The sequence below is a fragment of the Terrapene carolina genome, unplaced genomic scaffold (genome assembly GCF_002925995.2).
Source record: "Terrapene carolina triunguis isolate 2854851 unplaced genomic scaffold, T_m_triunguis-2.0 Scaffold837, whole genome shotgun sequence".
In the NCBI taxonomy this organism is placed as follows: Eukaryota; Metazoa; Chordata; order Testudines; family Emydidae; genus Terrapene; species Terrapene triunguis.
The window spans coordinates 3,648,298-3,664,725 of record NW_020665188.1 but is presented as its reverse complement, the minus strand read 5'-3'; the positions used below and the strand labels follow the sequence as shown (position 1 = coordinate 3,664,725).

Below are 16,428 nucleotides of genomic sequence, written 5' to 3'. Positions count from 1 at the left end.
TAGCTTGTGGATAGAGTATCAAAAATGTGAACCACAAAGCATTAGTTTCATAATCACTTTCACACACGTCTTGGATTCTTGGCATGGTGCTTAGTTATTACACTGACATCTTTTTACCCAAGTGACATAATTTCATAATCCAAGCCTATACTAGCTCTGCATCTAAAGCTACTTATTTACAGAAACTGGAATTTCAGTGAAGACTGAGGAATGACTGTTTTATCGGGAATTTTTGAAGTGGCTCTCTGTGGACCATGTATCGCCATAAAGAAAGCTGGAGTCAGTGCAAACACCATACAGTTAAGGCTAAAGCATTAGGTTTTGTGGACAGTGAGGGGCGAAGTTGTCAGTTATGGATGGACAAAAGTTGCCTCACTTATTAAACTGCCTTTGTAGCAATCCTCCAAGAGTTACAACTGCTGCTGGAGGGGGAAGGGGGGGGCCTTAACTGTTCCTTTCTATGCCTTCAAATACTTATTTAAATTTAATCTCAACTCTGAATTTTCTGGGTTTCTAATCAAGGGGAAATCAGATCAGACTTTTTGGGGAACGTAAAGGGGAGCAGGGCAGGCTGTGACTTTTTTATTTTACATTTTGAGGGCTCTCCCCACAAGGCAACTGTTTCGAGACCTGCTCTTCTCTTCCTTTAAATGAAAGGTAACGTTTCAATTAATCATTTGGCTATTTTAAGAAGTCTACCAGGGACAAACAAACCATTCTGATATTCCTGATGTGCCAGAGAAAAGCTTCTCATACGCTAAGGGTACATCTACACTACCTGCTGGATCGGCGGGTAGTGATCGATCCCCGATCGCTCTGCCGTCGACTCATGTACTCCACTGCGGCGAGAGGCGGAAGCGGAGTTGACGGGGGAGCGACGGCAGTCGACCCCGCAGCGTGAGGACGCGAGGTAAGTCAACCTAAGATACGTTGACTTCAGCTACGCTATTCTCGTAGCTGACGTTGCATATCTTAGGTCGATCTCCCTCCCTCCCCCCCCAGTGTAGACCAGGCCTCAATCTAAACAGTGTACTAGATCTCACCAAGTCCTTTTAAACTTGAAATGTAAGAAACATTGAGACATGATCAGACAAAAAAACCAAAACATTAAGAGTTTTCAAAACACAATTAAAACTTATTTTTTTTGCATCCCATCTCAAAAACAGTTCATCTGATTCACTTCATATCTGGACACAAACCTATCTGCTGGCCACAGACCACACGTGCAGCATTTGAAACATCTGAGGATGTGGTTTGAGGTGGGAAAAATCAGATTTATAATGGAAAGCACATCTCAGCCATAACCATAGACAGGGTACAATCTGGCTCCATAATAGTCCTTTAAGACACAGTACTTACACACAGTTTCTAGCAGCCAGGTCTTTGTGAATGACCTCCCTTCTGGCTAAATAACTCATTCCACAGGCAATCTGAATAGCCATATGAACAAGATCCTGCTGGGAAATTGCCTGCAACAGCACAGAAAAATTATTAACATCACAAAATCCTACAAATAGAGAGTTGAGTGTCTGCCATGTAGAGTATTTTTTCTCAATTTTAATATTCGTTTCCATATTTTATCTCATTTATAAAAACTATCTGCAACCACTCATTCTTCAGGACACATCGTCATTGCTCCCTGGTATTTCTTGATACTTATTTAAAATACTTAACCCTTAATTTCTGAAAATGTCTTATTTTTAGCTGTAAATTGGCTTTGAAATATTTCCTAGCTTTCATTTTCCTTGTCACCAGTTTTTCACATAAATCAGGGATGGACTGAGACAAAATGGCATCTGGATCCACCAAAATTTCAGCCACCCTGCTATACACTTCTCTGCATATTACTCACAAAAGCAGCACTCATTTTCAAGGAACAGACCACAACCAAGTATATAAAGACAGGTTTCAGAGTAGCAGCCGTGTTAGTCTGTATCCGCAAAAAGAACAGGAGTACTTGTGGCACCTTAGAGACTAACAAATTTATTAGAGCATAAGCTTTCTATGCTCTAATAAATTTGTTAGTCTCTAAGGTGCCACAAGTACTCCTGTTCTTTTTTCAAGTATATAAAAGGAGCAGCAGCCTCAAATTTATAATTCCTATCCAATGCTGGAGACTGCAAGTCTCAACCCCTTTGCTCCATATCCCTTTGTAATTTTGTCAGTGTTAATTAATGGGGAGCTTTGTAGTGAGAGTGTTTAATTTTAAAATGTAATATATAATGTGCAAACATGATGTTACTGCATGTTGTCTGCGATTTGAGATATTTACTACTTCCTGTAGCCTGCTTTGGGATACGGACACTGATTTAGTATTATACCATTGCCAGGGCCCTATGTATTCTGCAGAATTCACTGCAGAATCCACCGCTTCCCACAGATGTGTGCTTCAGGTGCTCAGTTCATAACTTCTGCAACAGTTATGCAATTTCTATACAAAGTTCTGTAGTAACATTGAAAATCTGAGGCAGAATAAAATAAATTGAATCTAATATCAAATGACATAAGCAACGTTGTACTGGTCATATTTAATGCAGTAAGTCACAGATAATGATGAGAAAACAGAAGTATGCCAGCTAAATTGGAGTTTACTAAATTAATTGTTTTAAAGTATTTGAATGAGTGAAGGAGGAATGCCACTCTTAACGAAGGACTCAGGTTTTATGGTGTTAAGTATTTCCCACTTTCTTACTTTATTTTACATTAAAAGAAAATATGGTCAAAGCTAGTTAATACAAGTCAGTTGTGAAAACACTGTCTGTTTGGATTAACAGGGCCTTAAAGCAATAGTACATGAACGGTTATCAAACTGGATTAGTGTTTTCCTGCAGACTTTCTTTGGCACACGGACAGCGAGTCCTATGTGAATATTCAGAACACAAACTCCATCAGATGGGCTAATATCTGGATGCCTGGGAAGGAGACAGTATCAGTCTGTAGACATTTGCAATTTAGAGATCAAGCCACAAAGCAAAAGCAGACACAATCATAGTCCCACAGTTGCTCACAGTACAGTACCTCTGCAAATTAACAGGAAGAAAGCCCTTGACTGCTTGGTACTTAGTGTACAAAGCAGGGATGACTTATTGACCCCAGTGAACCAGATAGCCCATAAAAATAAAGTAAGTGACAAGTCAATCATCTAGAGAAAGCCAGGCAGTGTTGTGAGAGAAAGATTAAGAGGAGCATGATGGAAAATTATCTTAACAAAATACACAGGCATGCGTCTGCTGTGGTTGATAAATCCTTTTTCATTCAGATTTTCCGCTTACAAAGTGTTTTGTTCCATTTCATTTCTGTATTAGATGATTAACATTTACTAGGGCTGTCAAGCGATTAAAAAATTAATCGTGATAAAATTAATCGCAATTAATCGCGCTGTTAAACAATAACAGAATACCATTTATTTAAATATTTTTGGATGTTTTCTATATTTTAAAATATATTGATTACAGTTACAACACAGAATACAAAGTGTACAGTGCTCACTTTATATTTATTTTTGATTACAAGTATTTGCACTGTAAAAAACCAAACTAAATAGTATTTTTCAATTCACCTAATACAAGTACTGTAGTGCATTCTCTTTATCATGAAAGTTGAACTTACAAATGTAGAATTATATACAAAGAAAACTGCATTCAAAAATAAAACAATATAAAATTTTAGAGCCTGCAAGTCCACTCACTCCTATTTCTTGTTCAGCCACTCATTCAGACAAACAAGTTTGTTTACATTTGCAGGAGATAATGCTGCCTGCTTCTTGTTTACAATGTTACCTGAAAGCGAGAACAGGTGTTCTCATGGCATTGTTGTAGCCGGTGTCTCAAGATATTTACATGCCAGATGCACTAAAGATTCATATGCCCTTTCATACTTCAACCACCAGGCCAGTGGACATGCGTCCATGCTGATGATGGGTTCTGCTCAATAACAATCCCAAGTAGTGCGGATCAACGCATGTTCGTTTTCATTATCTGAGTCAGATGCCACCAGCAGACAGTTGATTTTCTTTTTTGGTGGTTTGGGGTTTGTGGTTTCCACATTGGAGTGTTGCACTTTTAAGACTCTGGAAAGCATGCTCCACACCTCGTCCCTCTCAGATTTTGGACGGCACTTCAGATTCTTAAATCTTGGGTCAAGTGCTGTAGCTATCTTTAGAAATCTCACATTGGGACCTTCTTTACGTTTTGTGAAATCTGCAGTGAAAGTGTTCTTAAAATGAACAACATGTGCTGGGTTATCATCTGAGACTGCTATAACATGAAATATATGGCAGAGCAGGAGACATACAATTCTCCCCCAAGGAGTTCAGTCACAAATTTAATGAATACTTTTTTTTTTTTTTAAATGGGCTTCATCAGCATGGAAGCATGTCCTCTGGAATAGTGGCCAAAGCATGAAGGGGCATATGAATGTTTAGCATATCTGGCACGTAAATACCTTGCAATGTCAGCTACAAAAGTGCCATGCAAACGCCTGTTCTCACTTTCTGGTGACACTGTAAATAAGAAGAGGGTAACATTATCTCCCGTAAATGTAAACAAACTTGTTTGTCTTAGCGATTGGCTGAAAAAGAAGTAGGACTTGTAGGCTCTGAAGTTTTTGAGTGCAGTTATGTAACAACAAAAAGTCTACACTTGTAAGTTGTACTATCACAACAAAGATTGCACTACAGTTCTTGTATGAGGTGAATTGAAAAATACTATTTCTTTTGTTTATCTTTTACACTGCAAATATTTGTAACAAAAATAATATACACTTTGATTTCAATTACAATGCAGAATACAATATATATGAAAATGTAGAAAAACATCCAAAATATTTAATAAATTTCAATTGGTATTCTATTGTTTTATAGTGCGATTAAAACTGCGATTAATCGACAGCCTTAACATTTACTATAAATCTCAGTAGCACAAACACTATTAAAATGTTCAATCTTGGACGACAGTAAGTTCTCGGGTAGAAAAGGTCCCCAACCTCAAATTAAATTGTATACTTCTCATTTGTGTTTCTCCTAATCCGATCAGTCCTCACTGCCCATCTCAAAAAAACATGACAGTTGCCAATAAATCATTATATTCAATTTAGTAACATTAAGCAAGCACTTTTGGTAAATTGTACAGGTTCCACACTCTTCCCCTCCCCCTCCCCCCAACTATATGATACAGGTAAAGGAAATAGAGATAAAAAGATTAATTCACTTCCAATTTGCTGAAGTTTCCTTAAGATTTTCTTTTAAAAACATTAACAAAGAACTTCAAAAATTAAGACCATTAATGGAAGTGTTATGATTAACTTATAACAAGTGCATTAAATATCAATAAAACATTAAGTATGCACAGTTAAGTAACCAAAATTAAAGAATTGTCAAAAGTTAAAGTTGTGCACAACTAACCCCCCCTTTGTGTGCGTGCATTATAATTTAATTCTACCGTCTGTTTTGTTTTCTCAAACAATTTTTTAAAAAGTTAAGAATGATATACCTCTGTAGCATCTTCCACTGTGCAGTTCTGTGTATGTTAGACACATAGCCTATTACAGATATTAATGTATAATATATGCATGAAAAGAAGTGTGATACTGAATTATGTCAGAAATAGTACATAGCTGCGTAATCGAAGATTACAGCAGTGCTCACACATTAGGAAGTGGAGTTCAGGTTGCAGTATAGTCTTAACTTTGGCATTTCTGGGTGGAGTGAGAAACTGCAACATTAACATTTTCTTAACAAAGTTTCCTAGAAGTTTTTCTGAGAAAAAGGAGGAAATACCCCATACTCAAGCTATTTGGTTAGACAACCACAATGCATACAGCATGTAAGGAGTGCACTCAGGGATGTAAAGGGTGCCTATGGAGTTACCTCACCGAACACAGTGAATGAGGCAAGGCTCCTACAAAGAACTGCTGCTTTCAAGACACACCTTAGGAGATGGGGTCACACTGACAGATTGAGTTACAACACAGTGCTGCCTCACTTCCAAGATGCACATGACCTGCGGATACCATGTAGCCAAGAAGATGCATAAGGCAATGGAAGGAAGCTGTTTGGTGTTCAGAATTTTTGAAAACCAGGCAGATATTTAACTACTGATTTAGGAACCTAATTTTAGACTCCTATATTTGAAATTCTTATTCTTGCTCTACAAATTTTAACAGCACTTCACTAACACCATAGGTCCTTAGGCAAGTAAACTATCATAACATTTTAAAAGAACCTGTGATGTTCAGCTGTAAAATATTAATCTGAAAACAGACAGAATGCAAAGTGAAACAAATGCTTAATGTAACACTCCCAATTTACAGTAAAAATAGGGAGTTGCTGTAATCAATAAGACACTGGAGTCAACAACTGTCTGTGATAAATGCACAGAAAAATTACTTTTTCTTGTGAACCACAAAATATACACTTCCCATGTCTGCTTTTAAGTTTCAACTACGTAATAGGCTTTCCAATTCATTCAACTCTGGAAAAGTCATCCCTGTACTGTCTCCACAGCTGGATCTTAAAGTCTGAACAAAGTTCGACCAACTAAAACATTGAGTTTTTAAATTAGACGTTTCTTACCTGAGGATTGTTGGCCTCTACTAACTTGCACTGGCGCAGGAACAGCTTAAGGTTCCCCCAGTTCATGAAAGGCAGCAGCACCATGGGTTTCTCCCCATCTTCTATACTGACATGGGTGATAGGGAGCAGGTTCCTGAAAGATGAGAGCAGATGCTCCTAAATTTTAGAAAGGTGATATCTGATCAAAGTTAGCAAGTCATCTAAACAAAAGAACCCACTATAAATGATAAATAGAAGTACAGTAGAAAAGGCAATAGATTATTTAACAAAATAAAGTAACAAGGTCTCCAAATAACTTGAAGCTACATGTTTAGGAATGTGTGCAAACATCTGAGCAGTTTTCCATCAAGAAAAAAAACTTTTGCATGATCCAAAGCTGATTAAAGATAAAATCCCACTGAAGATTATTCTTTACACAAACTACGAGTGTATCTTCAGTTTGGAAATGTATCCATCTCTTTAAAATGCACCTATACATGTTACAGATTCCATTATATTACAGTAAGCATAGTTCATAGAACTGAGCAAAAAATTGACATTTCCATTTTGCTGGAAAACGATAGTTTGACATTTGTCCTACACAAGGAAGGAAAGTCAACATTTGAATATTTTCATGGAACAAAAGTCTGAAAAACAATGGGTTGGAAGTGCCAAATCAAAATGTTGCATTCTGAGGGTATGTCTACACTACGAGAGTAGTTCGATTTTAGTTAAATCGAATATGTGCAATCGATATTAGAAAGTCGAACGTATGTGTCTACACTAAGGACAGTAATTCGACTTTGTCAGTCCACACTACCAGGGAAAGCGTCGACATTGGAAGCAGTGCACTGTGGGCAGCTATCCCACAGTTCCCGCAGTCCCCGCCGCCCATTGGAATTCTGGGTCGATCCTCCAATGCCTTCTGGGTAAAAAAATGTGGCGAGGGTGCTTTTGGGTAACTGTCGGCATCCGTCAGTCACTGCCGCCCTTCCTCCCTCCCTCCCTCCCTGAAAGCGCCGGCGGGAAATCAGTTCGCGCACTTTTTGATCAGTGACAGCGCGGACGCCACAGCACTGCGATCATGGATCCCGCTGCGACCATCGCTGCAGTTGTGGCCGTTCTCAACACCTCGCAGCTTATCATACACCTTTCCCTGAGGCAGATGCAGAGAAATCAGGCGAGGAGGCTACGGCACTGGCGTGAGTGCCTGAAGTCGGAGAGTAGCACAGAGCTGTCAGAAACCACGAGCCCCAGCGCCCAGGACATCACTGTGGCAATGGGGCATGTGGATTTTGTTGAACGGCGATTCTGGGCCCGGGAAACAAGCACGGACTGGTGGGACCGCATAGTGCTTCAGGTCTGGGATGAATCCCAGTGGCTGCGAAACTTTCGCATGCGGAAGGGGACTTTCCTCGAACTTTGTGAGTTGCTGTCCCCTGCCCTGAAGCGCAAGGACACCCGCATGCGAGCAGCCCTGACTGTCCAGAAGCGAGTGGCCATAGCCCTCTGGAAGCTTGCAACGCCGGACAGCTACCGGTCAGTCGCGAACCACTTTGGCGTGGGCAAATCTACCGTGGGGGTTGTTGTCCTGCAAGTAGCCAAGGCAATCGTCAAGGTACTGCTGTCAAAGGTAGTGACCCTGGGAAACGCGCAGGCCATCATAGATGGCTTCGCTGCGATGGGATTCTCAAACTGCGGTGGGGCTATAGATGGGACTCACATCCCGATCCTGGGACCGGGCCACCAGGCCAGCCAGTACATCAATAGAAAGGGCTACTTTTCAATGGTGCTGCAAGCACTGGTGGACCATCGGGGACGGTTTACAAACATCTACGTCGGATGGCCGGGCAAGGTTCATGACGCTCGCGTGTTCAGGAACTCTGGTCTGTTTAGACGGCTCCAGGAAGGCATTTACTTCCTGGACCACAAGATAACTGTTGGGGATGTGGAGATGCCTACGGTGATCCTCGGGGACCCAGCCTACCCGCTAATGCCCTGGCTCATGAAGCCCTATACTGGGGCCCTGGACACTGCACAAGAACTCTTCAACTACCGGCTGAGCAAGTGCAGAATGGTGGTGGAGTGTGCTTTTGGCCGTCTCAAGGGGAGATGGAGAAGCTTACTGACTCGCTGTGATCTCAGCGAAACCAATATCCCCATCGTTATTGCAGCTTGCTGTGTGCTCCACAATCTCTGTGAGAGCAAGGGGGAGACCTTTATGTCGGGGTGGGAGGTTGAGGCAAATAGCCTGGCTGCTGATTACGCCCAGCCAGACAGCCGGGCGATTAGAAGAGCCCAGCGGGACGCGCTGTGCATACGGGAGGCTTTGAAAGCCAGTTTCAAGGCTGAGCAGGGTACCCAGTGACTTTTAAGTTTGTGGACACAGAAGCTGAACTTGCCCCCATTTCTTTACCCAGTTGCCGTCGACTATCCTCTCCAGTTACATACCCCCTTCACCCCCTTCCCAAAAAATAAAATCTGTTCTGTTTTGTTAATGGACACCGTTGTCTTTATTACTGTTTTCGCGGGAATGTTTTAAACCTGGGACGCAGACTGTGGCGGGGGGCGGGTTTAGTGTTGTGATGCAAATGATGCTTCTAAACTCCAGGAATGACAGGCTCCGCGGTGGTGGACTGGTTGTTTCAACGGAGCCTGCCAGCCCTCCTGGCCGGGACTGCGTGTATGTGTCGGCTATGTGACTGTCTTGCAGGGGGAGGAGGGTTACAGATCCCCTGCTGCGCGGCTCTGTGATCCAGGGTAAGGACCGCTGCATAAGATCTGTAACTGCCCTCCCCCGCCACCAAGTCACAGAGCAACACCCCCCCCTCCACCACCACACAGAACATGAAAACCACCTCCCAGACTGACCAGGATAACTAGTCACTGCACTGTATATGTGCCCTGCTGCTGGACCTGCCCCCTGCTAAAGGTGACTGTCCTGTCCAATTACCAAGCCCCTTCCCCCCCCTTCAGACAGACTCTCATCTAAAAGAAGAGGATGGAAACAATAATGAACAAAAACGTACTTTTTATTAACAACCGCACATGGAACGGGGGGGGTGAAACTTGGACGGGGTCTTGTGTGAGGCGGGTAGGAAAGGACTTTTCAAATTTTGGGGAATGAGAGCCTTCTAGTGGTAGAGCAGTCCGCAGGGGTAGAGTGAAATTTTTCACGGCCCCTTCCGCCCCTCCGTGTTTGGACTTTGGGTGAGGGGGGTATGGGACTTGGTGGCGGGGCAGGGCGGTTAGAGAGAGACTGCAGCGGGGCTCTCTCCTCCTGCCTCCGGTCCTGCAGAACATCCACAAGGCGGCGGAGCGTGTCCGTTTGCTCCCTCATTAGTCCAAGCAGCGTTTGAGTAGCCTGCCTGTCCTCCTGTCGCCACCTCTCCTCCCGTTCAATGTTTGCCCGGTGCATTTGGGACAAGTTCTCCCTCCACTGTGTCTGCTGGGCTGCCTGTGCTCGGGAGCATGCCATTAGTTCAGCAAACATGTCTTCCCGTGTCCTCTTCTTCCTCCTCCTAATGTGCGCTAGCCTCTGGGCAGATGTGGCTGTGGGAATTGGAAAAAGCGAGTGAATTCCTGAGACAGATCAATGTATCTGTGAACAGAGAACATAGTCTTTCTCTGTGAACAAGACCATGCAGAGCACCTATCACACGCGCACTGAGGACAAGGTCGAATTTTCGGCCCTCGCCTACCGTGCCTGCGGTCTTGCTGTGGCGAGCTGAGGAGCAGGGCAGGACACCGGACTTTGTCTAGCTGTCAAACATGGTAAGCCGTAGACTTGTGGCTGCTTAAAACTTTAAGAGTGGCACTGGCCTCCTTTCGCATAGAAAGCAATGCGAGTCTCTGCTGGCAGCAATCCTGCAAGCATGAACTCTGGCCCTGTCCCACCCCCTCGCGGCTGTAAACCGCGTGGCTGTAAACCGGCGGTTGCAGTTCTGTAAAGGGACGGGCAAGCAGTCCCAATACTAACTTTCCCCTACCTAATTCACAGCAGGGAGTCATGCCAGACATCACCCTCCTGAAGGTCTCTGCGAGCCAGAAGGAGCGGATGCTTCGTGACAGCCTGCAGAAACCGGGGCCATTTGCTGCAATGCTCTGCAAGGCCATGATCCCCGAGTACCTGCTGGCGTTGTGGCAGGGAAACGTCTCATACCACGGGGGGCCTAACAAGCTCTCCCTGCCCAGGAACCTGCTCATGAGGCTTGAAAAACACCTGCAGGAGACCTATGAGGAGTTCTCCCCGGAGGATGTCGCCTCTATCCCCGGATACATTGACCAGGTTTTGGGTTAGGTGCCCTTGGAGGGACAGAAGAGTGCAGCGTTTTGGGCATTATAATCATGAAGCGGACATTGTGAAATTTTTTGAAAATAGACTATATATTGAAGCGCCCAAAGACAGACTAATCATGATACACTTTGCACAGATTCCCGTTTTGTTGGACTTTCCTGTTTACATGTTTTGAAGCACTTTACCCACTGTTAATATTTTAAATCTTCCTGTTTTGTTGTAAATAAATGTTTACATGTTTTAAAGCACTTTACCTATTGTTAATATTTGAAATATGCCAGTTATGTTATAAATAAATGTTTAGATATTTAAAACACTTACTGCTTGATCCTTCCCCTGAATCTGTGTCTGGGATAACGGCTGGGGAGGGTTGGTAGGGGATCTCTGTGAGGGTGATGAAGAGCTCCTGGCTGTCGGGCAAATCAGCGCTGTCGACTGCCTCGTCCTCCTCATCTCCTTCCTCCTCTTCACCGTCCGCTGAGGAACCGGCCGCGGACAATATCCCATCCTCAGAGTCCACGGTCAGGGGTGGGGTAGTGGTGGCGGCCGCACCTAGGATGGAATGCAGTGCCTCGTAGAAACGGGATGTGTGGGGCTGGGATCCGGAGCGTCCGTTTGCCTCTTTGGTCTTCTGGTAGCCTTGTCTCAGCTCCTTGATTTTCACGCGGCACTGCGTTGCATCCCGGCTGTATCCTCTCTCTGCCATGGCTTTAGAGATCTTCTCATAGGTCTTTGCATTCCGTCTTTTGGAGCGCAGCTCGGAAAGCACGGTCTCATCTCCCCACACAGCGATGAGATCCAAGACTTCCCGATCAGTCCATGCTGGGGCCCTCTTTCTAGTCTGAGATTGCACGGCCATCTCTGCTGGAGAGCTCTGCATCGTTGCCACTGCTGCTGAGCTCGCCACGGTGTCAAAACAGAAACTGCGATTCAAACTGCCCAGACAGGAAAAGGAATTCAAATTTTCCCGGGGTGTGGCTGGTCAGAGCATCCGAGCTCGGACTGCTGTCCAGAGCGTCAACAGAGTGGTGCACTGTGGGATAGCTCCCGGAGCTATTACCGTCGAATTCCATCCACACCTCGCCTAATTCGACATGGCCATGTCGAATTTAGCGCTACTCCTCTCGTTGGGGAGGTTTACAGAAATCGATTTAAAGAGAGCTCTATGTCGAACTAAATAGCTTCGTGGTGTGGACGGGTGCAGGGTTAATTCGATATAACGGCGCTAAATTCGACATAAAAGCCTAGTGTAGACCAGGCCTGAGTCAGCTTAATTTTAAACTCATCTGCCTGTGGTGCTGCGGGGATTTATGGGTGCTGAAGCTATTGTGTTATTACGGGCTGGCTGAATCTCCTAAGATTCATCATGCAAAACAGCAGATCCAGTTTAATGCTGAACTGACTTAAATAAAGTGTTTTGGTTCTGTTCAACAATTTTAATCTTAGTCAAAGCTACCCACATAATATTTTGTTTCAGTTTTCCCCAATTTACTATGCAAAAGTCATTTACAAAATTCTCAACCAGCACTAGTAATTACTTTATATAGTAATGCAAATTCCAAAGCCCTCTTTCTAAAATCTGTTTCAGCATCCCAGATCCAAGAGAGAGAGCGAGCGTGCGTGTGTGTGTAAAAAAAAGAGCCCCTCCCCAGAAAAAGTTTACAATCTAAACAGAAATCAGATTGGGGGAGAGGACAGAAGAAAGCAAATATACTTTTACACTGATACATTTGAGCATTTTCATGGGAAGCATTATTTTATTTCCTTTAATCCAATCTCTCTTTTTAGCCATAAACTAGAACTTTAAATTAAGCATGACTCTGCAAAGAAAAGTGATTTAAAAAGGCAATGTGGATCTTGTTTGTGTTTCAATGATTTCCATATCAAACTCCTTCAGATTACAAGTTTGCTCAATTGCCAATACGTGAGACTTGAATGTCAAACTGGGTTCCTTCCTGCTCACTTGCTATTACCAGTTAAAGATTCTGAAGACCAAACGAAGCCCTCAGTGACATCTCAAACCCCAGTGAATGGAGATTGTCTTGGATGACGTACATAACTCCCTTAAATACAGACCCCACAAAATCATGACAATAATTCATGTACACTACACCCATGCTATTAAGCATTCTTACATCCTAGATGCTTCCTATTTAGCAACACATAGTACTGCTTGGAGGCTTATATTTTTTTTTGCATCCATTCTACTCCTTGTTGATCATTGTCATAACACTATTGGCAGGATTTATCTCTTGATATGCAAGAATACTTAATAGCGTGAAGTATAGGTGGTGACAGAATGTACCCGAATCCACACCCTATATATGCTACTGTAATAATCTTTGTACCAAGCATGCCTTCTGAGATATCATTTAAAAACTATTTTCTGATCAATAATATCATGGCAATATGCATGTAGCAGCATTATATGTGATGTTATAAACATAAATTGAGATTATGACTAAGGCCACATCTACACTACCGGCTAAATTGGTACTGCTGCGATCGATGCAGTGGTGTTGATTTAATGGGTCTGGTGACGACATGCTAAATCAATGGGAGAGCATCTCCCACTGACACAGCGCAGTGTACACACTGTGGTAAGTGGATGTAGCTACGTCAACTTCAGTTACGTTATTCACGTAACTTAGATCTATTTACCGTAGTAGTGTAGACCAGCCCTAAGGTTTGGTCTACTCTACAGAGTTTGGTCAACACAAGGCAACTTATGTCGACCTATGAAGTGTCTACACTTAATTTCACTCTCACCGACAGAACTGCCCCACTACATTGACTTAACTCCACCTCCATGAGCAGTGTAGTCAAGGTCGATGTAGTTTGGCATTGCTTACATCGACTGTTACTGGCTTTCAGGAGCTGTCCCACAAATGCACTACGCTGACAGTACAACTGATACAAGCGCTCCTGGTGAGGATGTGCACCATCAATACCAGGAGCAAAGTGTAAACAATGCACAAGGGACGTAATTACTGTGGCAGCGGTATGCTGACATAAGTCAGATTGACTTAATTTTGTAGTGTAGACCTGGCCAGTAAGTTTTCCGGAGATGTCTGGGGAATGGCCAAACCAGTTTCTCAGGCTACGTCTTCACTACCCGCCGATCCGGCGGGTAGCAATCGGTTTATCGGGGATCGACTTACCGCGTCTCGTGAGGACGCGGTAAAATCGATCCCTGATCGCTCTGCCGTCGACTCCGGAAATCCACCTCGACAAGAGGCGGTAGCGGAGTCGGCGGCAGCGGTCGGCTTTCCCCCGTCCTCACCACCAGGTAAGCCGACCTAAAATACGCAACTTCAGCTACGGTATTCACGTAGCTGAAGTTGCGTATCTTAGGTCGGAACACCGCTGCAGTGTAGACCTAGCCTAAGAGACAAAGGGCAAACTGATGCCTCAGACAGGTGTAAATAAGGCTGATGGGCCAACTACTCACTAAGCGGCCATTCTTTGGCAGAAAAGGGGCAAAAAAAAAAAAAAAAATCTACATCTTAGTAAAGAAACAGCATGGAAAGTCCCCTTCCAAACAGACTGCCTGTTCTCCTTGCTCCCAGCTGGAAATACTTCCCAAAGGAAGGAAAGGGCTATAAGAAGATGCAGACAACCCCAGGCACCTCCACCTTCCCCATCGTTCATCGATTGACTGCATGAATATGGACAAAGGAAGCAGCCATTAAACAGAAATGGTCCTGGCCTAAGAAGTTTGTCCAGTGAGACTGTTGAGAGCACGTGGTAAGAAACTTTGCTTTGAATTTAACATAGTTTGTTAAGTTAGGCACTAGTTGCATTTTATCTTTATTTTTCTTGTAACCATTTCTGACGTTTAGGACTCATTACTTGTATTCATTTAAAATTGCTCTCTCTGTAGTTAATAAACTTGTTTTATCTAACCCAGTGTGTTTGAACTGAAGTGTTTGGGAAACTCTCTTTCGGATAACAAGATGTGTGCATATAATTTCTATTAATAAAATGACAGTCTTTAAATAAGCTTGTACCATCCAGGAGAGGGCTGGGCAGTACAGGACATAAATTTCTGGCGGGAAATTAGGACTGGGGGTGTGTTGGGGTCATCCCACAATATAATCAAGGCTAGCAAGAGCCAAAGCATGGCTGGTTAGCTGCAGCACACACAGACATAGCTGGGATTGACCTGCATGCTGGAGGCTGTTTATGAGCAGTCCAGACTAGAGGCTGGAGTAGTAAAGGAGTGTAAAGGGCACCCCAGATTAGAGGGCAGGGGTGATACCCAGGGTACACTCCAGACTATCTGTATGTCACAGTGGTGTACAGGAATTATTGGCAGAATTTTGTGATGACTGTGTTACTGGCTATGGTTGGAAGATAACCAGGGTGTGGATGCAAGTCTGACAGCACATATGCTTCCTTCTTCAGCATCAGCAAGACAGCACATGTAACAAACTTGTTAATTTATATGGTCTCTGGAGTAAGTGCCTGCAGCACCTCATGGGACTGTGAGGTGGTAAAAGGTGCATGCTAAATGCTCTTTACTTTAGTGTTCATTCTTAAAGGGTCTTTTCAGATTTTTATAACTTTGAACAACATTTTTTGGCTGAAGTATTGTACATTTAAGTTGGGAAGTGATTTGTTTCTGAAATTTTTAGCACTGAAAAGCCACTTAAATATTATTTTCAATACATATGGATATAAATTTAATTTAAAGCCTCTTATGGTGAGAGTGAAAGTAGCAGTACTCACCTGTGATGAAGGCCTCGGAGTTTACAGCTTTCTGTCAGCATCATTGTCACTTGCACTTCTGAGGCTTGATCTAAAAAAAAGACAAGACAAGAAGGAACTGTGACCGATATTCATTCTGGAAACAAACTAAAGTGTAATTTTTTACAAAACTGGTTAAATAGGCACATGCACAAGTGACCAAAACTGATTTTCAACAGGTCAGTTTAAATAAATCAAGTGAACTGACTCAAGATCCTTCTAAAGTGAATGCAAAAGTAGTTATCTGCATTAAATGTTTTTTATTTTCAACTTGTAGCCAGCTGTGGATATACTAGATTTTTTTCATGCTTCAACTGCACACTAAAGAATACCCGATTTGATTTATTACTAGATTTATTAATTTTAACTAAATATAAAGTAAGGTGGGTGCGTTTTGATGGCCATTTTTGTAACACTGCTCCCTTCTTTCACCACCACCCACAAAAAATAACCCATACACTTACATCGAGAACTCTACAACAATCACATATTACAGCAAAGAAAAAACTGACCAATTCAAAATGAGGGTTTATTTTTAAAAAAAGTTTATACATTTCCTCTTCTAATTTTTTAAAATGTCTTTTCAAAAACAAAACAAGGATTACACAAACATATTCAGGAAAATCCCTTATTGAAGCTTTCTTACAACTGCTCCAGAATCCTTCCTACCCTCACATATACATAGCCAACCTATGGAATTCACTTCCACCAGATACTGAGTCTGAGCTTGGTCGGATTCAAAATGTCATCTTGTTCACATAGATGCCTAATATTCAGTTACATTAGATAAGATACAAATGTAAAATGCATAAACCCTTGTACCTACGAGGTA

At 42.8% G+C, this 16,428-nt stretch overlaps 1 protein-coding gene across 2 annotated transcripts in view; it reads right to left on the bottom strand.

Moving 5' to 3' along the window:
• RYK (receptor like tyrosine kinase) overlaps positions 1-16,428 on the bottom strand; it is a 112,817-nt gene that overhangs the window by 8,762 nt on the left and 87,627 nt on the right. For both annotated transcript variants that reach the window (XM_026660781.2, XM_026660782.2), the window contains exons 10-12: positions 15,579-15,648; positions 6,572-6,704; positions 1,360-1,469 (exon numbers count right to left, since the gene is read on the bottom strand). In XM_026660781.2, the coding sequence (XP_026516566.1) occupies positions 1,360-1,469; positions 6,572-6,704; positions 15,579-15,648 (313 nt within the window). The remainder of the gene's footprint in view (positions 1-1,359; positions 1,470-6,571; positions 6,705-15,578; positions 15,649-16,428) is intronic.